The sequence below is a fragment of the Papaver somniferum genome, chromosome 7 (genome assembly GCF_003573695.1).
Source record: "Papaver somniferum cultivar HN1 chromosome 7, ASM357369v1, whole genome shotgun sequence".
NCBI classification, from domain to species: Eukaryota; Viridiplantae; Streptophyta; class Magnoliopsida; order Ranunculales; family Papaveraceae; genus Papaver; species Papaver somniferum.
The window spans coordinates 1,599,131-1,606,327 of NC_039364.1; the positions used below are offsets into that span (position 1 = coordinate 1,599,131).

The window sequence follows — 7,197 nt, forward strand, 5'->3', positions numbered from 1 at the left end:
AGATGAGAGTCAACGAAAGAGATTACTGCTTGTGACATGTCCTTCCACATTGTGGAGAATCTGGTGGTATTTTGAAAACATATATGTTTTTTAAAGAACCTTTTCCATGTATAGATTTTCTACTTTGTGAATCCAAATTTTTAGAGAAGTAATATGAAGTAGATACCTTTGTATTTCGTAATTAATGACTGCATTGGTAGGAAATGCATTGGTTGATAAATTTCACCTTAGGTGTTGTTGATATACGGGTGTTACTGTCAGTTAGTATTTTCCAGTTTGGGTGTAGTTATCATGAATGAACTCAAATGGATTAAGTTTTGTGTTGAAGTTTGCTAGTAGAAAGTATTACGAGCGTAAAAGAGTAATTTTATGTAGTCTTTGAAGGTTATGTTAAGAGTGATGTTTCTATTTCATTGTTGGAATGTGGAGATCTTTGTTATGTTATATTAGTGTGGTTAGAAGCCATATTGTATCAAGAACCCTGTGTAAAAAGCTAGAAATCCCAATATAGACATCAAATATCTCTCATGTACAAAGTAGTATGTTATAGTTAGCAACTGGTACTTATACCTGACTTAGCTCCTTTGTGACTGTTTTACAGGGACTGTTGTAAAGCTTTATCACCCTGATTGTGTTGGAAAGGTTCCTCAATTTGCGAAACTGTGGAGCCCTGGATTTGTAGTAAGCATATCACCACCTCTCTTCTGTTATGTTTTTGTTCATGTTCTGTACATACACATACAGATATGTAGCATGGTACTTACATTGTTTATGTTATATGTACACAAGCATTTAACATATTGTATTGTATAAATATGTAACTCGGATTCTCCAAGGTTGTCATTTTCTGGGTCTCATCGATGGGATCTTGAAAATATCTATTTTATGTTTCCAAAAGATGCAGACGTGTAATTTCTCTAGGCAGTTGTAAGAAATGTAATACTTTAAAATAGCGAGATAAGTCAATGCTAGGATTTGTTGGTAGACCTATATAAAATTTAGAAGGTTGGTCTAATCTCTATCTAGAATATCATAAAATGTCTAGGATTTGTTGGTAGACCTATATAAAATTTAGAAGGTTGGTCTAATCTGTGTCAATTTAAATCTGGTAGACTCGCATTGCTGCTTCAATTGTGGTGGAGGTCCAGAATTTCATTCGTGCGGAGTTTGTGAAGTTCTGAGAGATACAATGCTTATGTGGTTAAGCTGAATCTTTATAAAACTATAGATCATAACTGCCAATAACCTAATATTCTCACCAAAAATACATTTAGAAGCAATTTTTGGTACAATACTATATGTTACTTTAGAAAAACATGTTCTCTCACAGATAGTTTGACTTAAAAGAACATCGCAAGGTAACACATTGCCAGATTAGCTTCTAACTAACTTGCCCTACTAATGAGCCTTATAGCATCTCAAATTTTCTAAACCTGTATATTCTTGTTACTTACTATCTGTTGCTTTGGTACATAAGAAAAAATTCGGCGTTCATGCTGAACATCAAAAAATTCTTGTTACTTACTATCTGTTGCTTTGGTATATAAGAAAAAATTCGGTGTCTTATCTTCATTTATGATTTTCTTGCAATGTTGTGGATTTTTGGTTGAATGTAACATTAGGATTTTTCGAAGTTCATGTTGAACATCAAAATTCCATAATGTTCTAAGGTTGCTCATTGTATGGATTGTGTTTTAATTGCTACGGTAGAAATACCTTTTGTTTTTTTGGTTTCCTCCTCTTTGCAACCTTATGTGCTTAGTGATAGTCCTGCTTTAAGCATATTCGCTCGTGTTGTTGCATAGTTTGGTCAATGTGATTTTTATAGAAAGTTGAAAACAATGTACAGTATATGCAAACCGAAATGAAGAAGTCATAAGCCAGGTATGACTTCTTCATTTAGATTATGCATGATCTGTAGTTTTAGCCTTTTGCTGAATCTTTATAAAACTACAGATCATAACTGGCAATAATATTCTTACCAAAAATACAAATGACAATAACCTACAGATCCGCTGTTAACAACTGTTAGCCTTTTGCTAAATGTCTTTTCTGAATTATGCATCATGGAAGTTGTGAATTTAGTTACTGGTCTTGTTTCATAGAATTAGGTACAACACTATATGTTACTTTCACTTGGATGACATATTTGCAGTGGTTAGTTGTGGATTCTGAATGCCTTGATTGTTGATAGAGCATTTAGGTTTGTTTAGTTGCTTCCCTAATGGAATTAGGTATATTGAATACGTAGTTTGGTGACATTGACGGTTTTAGATTACTGGAAATACACATGGAATACGTAATTTTGGAGTAATGCGAACTATGAGCCATGAAATGAACCTCTGGATATGTCAAACGTGAACAATTTGATACTTTTGGAAGCTCTAACAACCAGTGAATAGCTTTCAATTTTATTGTTTCTCGCAGTAGTATTACTGTTGTGAAGTCTATTTTAGTATACTTACATGTGTTCTTATTTTCTACACTGGCCTGCACAGGTTAAAGCCCTTGATACGTATTTGTGTTTGCTGGCCTAATTCGAGGTTGAATTTTTTCATGTATGCAGATTTATTTGGTGATCTTAGTACTTATTCCATCATCGTAGATGATGATTGAAGAAGAAGGTCAATATGAGGATCTTTTGGTGCAGGTCATATAACCGTTTGATGAGACATGAATATGAGGATCCTCTGAAGAAAAAATAAATTATCACACCAAGTTGGTTGAAAAAAACTAGTTTGATTTTATGTTTTTGATCTGAAGTCTAGCTTTTAAACAGTTTGTAAACAGTGATTCAGAAATGAAAAAAACAAGCTTGTAAACATTTAACGTATAAGGTTTAAAAAAAATTTGAAAAAAAAAAAATGGTTATACCCGCCACCCTATCCTACCCGACCCGCCAGTTAACGGATCAGGTAGGATATTACCCGTTTAATGGCGGGTAGGGTGGCGGGTAAAAAATTTCTTATCCGCCAGTTAGCGGGTAGGGTGGCGAAATGGGCCATATCCTACCCACCCTATCCGTTGTGCAGCCCTACTCTAATTAACTTAACCTGGTGGCTAAAAATGAAATAATGCAACAACTAGAATGATTTTTGTTTGTATTTACACATCTCCCACACCTTTTCTACTGCCTATGTTTTCTTCTTCCCCTTCGGAGACAAAAAAAAAATAAAAATAAAAAAGGTGTTTGCACCAAAAATTACGTTTAAGCACAAAATTACGTTTCCTCCTATACTTTTATTATTTCATGCTTGTATTTGCTATGTTTCCTCACATTTATTAGTTACGCGAATTAATATATTTAACACTATGCGAAGACGAACGCGCATTATATATCCAAGATGACGAATTTGATGATGTCACTAAATCACGATAAAAGTTTGAAGATCTATGCGTCAGCAAAGAATCTGTGCGGCAATGTAAATGTCCAAGCGACTTTGACACATGTCAGATCCGAAAATAGGGGATTTATTAGCTGTCCTCCACTATGTAAACTCCTATAAAAAGGACCAACTACCATTGTAAAAGGGAGAGATCTTTTTAGCGAGCATAACCTAGAATTTTAGGAGAGAGAGTATTATTTGTTTCCCAAGTTAGGGTTTCATCATTTCTCATTTGTATTTTTTCTATGTTTTTAACAATAGATCTTGAGTATTTCATCATAGTTTCTTAGATTGTTTGACAGATTATCATTATGGTGTAGTTATGGGATTTCCTGCGACTACATTTTGGCACTAAAATACAGTTCGGATGAGTAATTGGGATCATCCCTGCCTGTTTAGATTTCTAGAAAAACTAAAACCTTTTGTTAATCTTGTTTTTATAAAAGAGATTGTATTTGCTGCTTTTATGGAGTTTTGAGAACTTTTAGCGCAAAAAGATTTCTTAAGAGTGCTTAAACACACATATTTGATTTAACGAACTCATGATTTGATAAAAGTTTTCACAAATATAAGAGTATATTTTGTGAAGAATCTCTACTCTTTCAATTTACTACAGGAAATCAGGCGAAATCTTAGGATCTAACAATCTATTTCAAGAAAGGGAACAGAAAATCCGCTGATGAAGGAGGCGGAACAGCAATGGAAACAGGGTTATACAGGAACGCGCAGAGTCAACAGGAACAAAATGAACAAGTAAAGACAATAAGGATCATAGGAGAAAGAAGAGGAAGCAGACGTCTGTAGTGCAATTGAATAACAAAATCGATTTTGAATGTCGCAGATTTTCACGCAGGAATTAAAGGAAAAACACACAAGCGACTATGAAGGAAGGAAGATCCTGACTGTTGATAAAGAAGCACCCCTGAATGAATGGCAAAAGATGCATTGGTTGTCACTGTACCTGACAGGAAAAGCAAAAGCTGAGACGGCGTGAAAACATCAGAAGAATGGGCAATCTCCCCTCCTTTAACCCCTCCTTTATTGGTTGTCCTACCTTACATAATTGTCGGCGGTGTTGGATATCTTCAATAAATAGAAAATAAAATCTTCGTCGCATTTTGTTTGCCGCTGTAATGGGTTTCTCGGGTTTCCAGCCCCCTGAGGTGTCACGTTCTCGATTAATTTGCAAATTGCAACCTGTTGCGTTTTCATTTATTGTAATGGTCCTTTCCAAATGGTTGTCACGGACGGTTGTTATCTTTCAGCTAAGGAACAAAGGCAATAACCTATGGAGGCAGCCAAAATTGTGTACGATTACTAATTAAAAATTCACGGACGGTTGTGGCAGCAATGGATTTGTTTTATCGCAGTTGGGTTGGATTGGAAATTGAAAATTTTATCTTCTGCGGTACTAAATCAAAATGATAACTAGTTGTGGATGCTATCTAGATGAAATTAATGTTTGTGTTCAGACTCATCCACATGTTTTGCAGAACGTCTGATAATTGCATATCTGCTAGCTTGTCCTTTTTTAAAATAGAGATCAAAACCAAACACAACACGCATGAACCGTGTGGTTCTAGAAGAAAGTGTCATTAGAGAGTGATCGATAATATATATATCATCCACTAAAGAGAAACAAAGACATAGACTTCACATTCTCTCAAGTCCTTATAAGAAAGAGATTTAAAGAATTCATGGAGACACCAACACTTATGAAGCTAGGTAATGGTTTGTCAATACCAAGTGTTCAGGAATTAGCTGAACTCACGTTTGCAGAAGTTCCATCTCGATACGTATGCACCAACGATGAAAATCTGCTGTTGATGACTATGGGTGCATCTGAAATAGATGATGAAACAGTTCCTGTCATCGATTTGCAAAATTTACTATCTCCAGAACCAGCAATTGGAAAGTCAGAATTGGATAGGCTTCATTATTCTTGCAAAGAATGGGGTTTCTTTCAGGTACGTAAATATGTCAATTTTTATTTGCGTTTTACTAGTTAGCACCGCTAATTAATCTGCTTAATTATTTTTCAGTTGGTAAACCATGGAGTCGACGCTTTATTGGTAGACAATGTAAAATCAGAAATTCATAGTTTCTTTAACCTTCCACTGAATGAGAAAACCAAGTATGGACAGAGAGATGGAGATGTTGAAGGATTTGGACAAGCCTTTCTTGTATCAGAGAACCAAAAACTTGACTGGGCAGACATGTTTTTCATCAACACTCTTCCACTCCATTTAAGGAAGCCTCATTTATTTCCAAACCTCCCTCTGCCTCTCAGGTTGTTATTTCGACACACCCTCATCTTTTAATTTAATTTTTGGATCAGTTAAGACACAAAATGCTTAATAACACTCTTTATAGGATCTTTCTGCAGATATAAAAAGGTATTATGCATGTCGTGCCAATCCAAACATCAAGCATGCATTTCCTAGCTATAATATTAGATGGAAAATATATTGAAGTTGCATGTACGATTAATACTCTTTATATGATTCCTAATGAATTTACCTCTCCTTTTTGCAGGGAGACAATAGAATCCTACTCATCAGAGATGAAAAAACTATCTATGGTTCTCTTTGAGATGATGGGAAAAGCTATAGAAGTAATTGATATTAAGGAGGCTATAACAGAGATGTTTGAAGATGGGATGCAATCAATGAGGATGAATTATTATCCTCCTTGTCCTCAACCAGAGCGTGTAATTGGTATTACGCCACACTCGGATTTTGACGGTTTGACAATCCTCCTTCAACTCAATGAAGTTGAAGGATTACAAATAAGAAAAGAAGACAAGTGGATTTCAATCAAACCTCTACCAGACGCATTCATAGTGAATGTTGGAGACATTTGGGAGGTATTTATACATGGCTTACTGGTCTGCCCTTGTTGTAAGAGAGCACTACTGGCGGTGACTATATATACACGAAAACCTGCTTAATTGCTTAATGTTTTTTCCCTTCTACAGATAATGACCAATGGAGTTCACCGCAGCGTCGATCATCGGGGAGTAATAAATTCAACAAAGGAAAGGCTCTCCATCGCAACATTTCATAGCCCTCAACTAGAGTTGGAGATAGGCCCGATATCAAGCTTGATCAGACCAGAAACACCTGCTGTGTTCAAAAGTGCTGGTAGATTTGAGGATCTTTTGAAGGAAGGTCTTTCAAGGAACCTCGATGGAAAATCATTTCTTGACTGCATGAGGATGTGAGAAACTGATGATTAATACAACAATCCGACATGATTTATCGAATAATGAGATAGTTGTTTTAGACGACACTGCTCTCTTTCTACCTGTAATCTGTGACAACATCAGTATAAAAGTGGAACGATCGAGTATTTTCAGAGCTCCAGCTAGTAATTTCATTTGCAATGTAGTTCCTGTTTTTCCAATAAATTAATTTTGGTACCCAGCAAATAACAACTTAGTATGGTACCCAATATTCTAAAAATTAAGGAATGATACTTGTAGCTGTCGTTGGCGATTAAGTCAAACTATTGACGTAACACTCAAAATAAAAATATTAATAAATATTATATTAATTAATGTCCGGACATCATCGATAGCCAGCTAATCAAGAAAGAACAAGTGACTCTAATTTAGGGGTGCACATACCCTATCCATACCCGCCAATTCTATCCTACCCGCCAGTGTTGTAACTTTATCCTATCCTATCCATTATTTGGCGGGTACGGTGACGGTTAGAGATTTTTTCACCCGCCGTTAAATGGGTAGGATGACGGGTAAAGCACGAAATTACCCTACCCTACCCGCCTACCCGTCTAATACTGAAAAGAC

The 7,197-nt window shown here is 35.7% G+C and overlaps 1 protein-coding gene across 1 annotated transcript; it reads left to right on the plus strand.

Moving 5' to 3' along the window:
- Positions 1-5,043: 5,043 nt before the first annotated feature.
- LOC113294305 (codeine O-demethylase-like) lies at positions 5,044-6,850 on the plus strand. The gene is made up of 4 exons (XM_026542701.1): positions 5,044-5,353; positions 5,429-5,676; positions 5,922-6,252; positions 6,364-6,850. The coding sequence occupies exons 1-4, from the start codon at positions 5,084-5,086 to the stop codon at positions 6,607-6,609; spliced, it is 1,095 nt and encodes a 364-aa protein (XP_026398486.1). The 5' UTR covers positions 5,044-5,083; the 3' UTR covers positions 6,610-6,850.
- Positions 6,851-7,197: the final 347 nt, after the last annotated feature.

Coding starts and splice junctions, on each gene's coding strand:
- LOC113294305 (XM_026542701.1), top strand. CDS start 5,084: ATGGAGACACCAACACTTATGAAGCTAGGTAATGGTTTGTCAATACCA. Junction 5,354..5,428: donor AAGAATGGGGTTTCTTTCAG/GTACGTAAATAT, acceptor ATTATTTTTCAG/TTGGTAAACCATGGAGTCGA. Junction 5,677..5,921: donor AACCTCCCTCTGCCTCTCAG/GTTGTTATTTCG, acceptor TCCTTTTTGCAG/GGAGACAATAGAATCCTACT.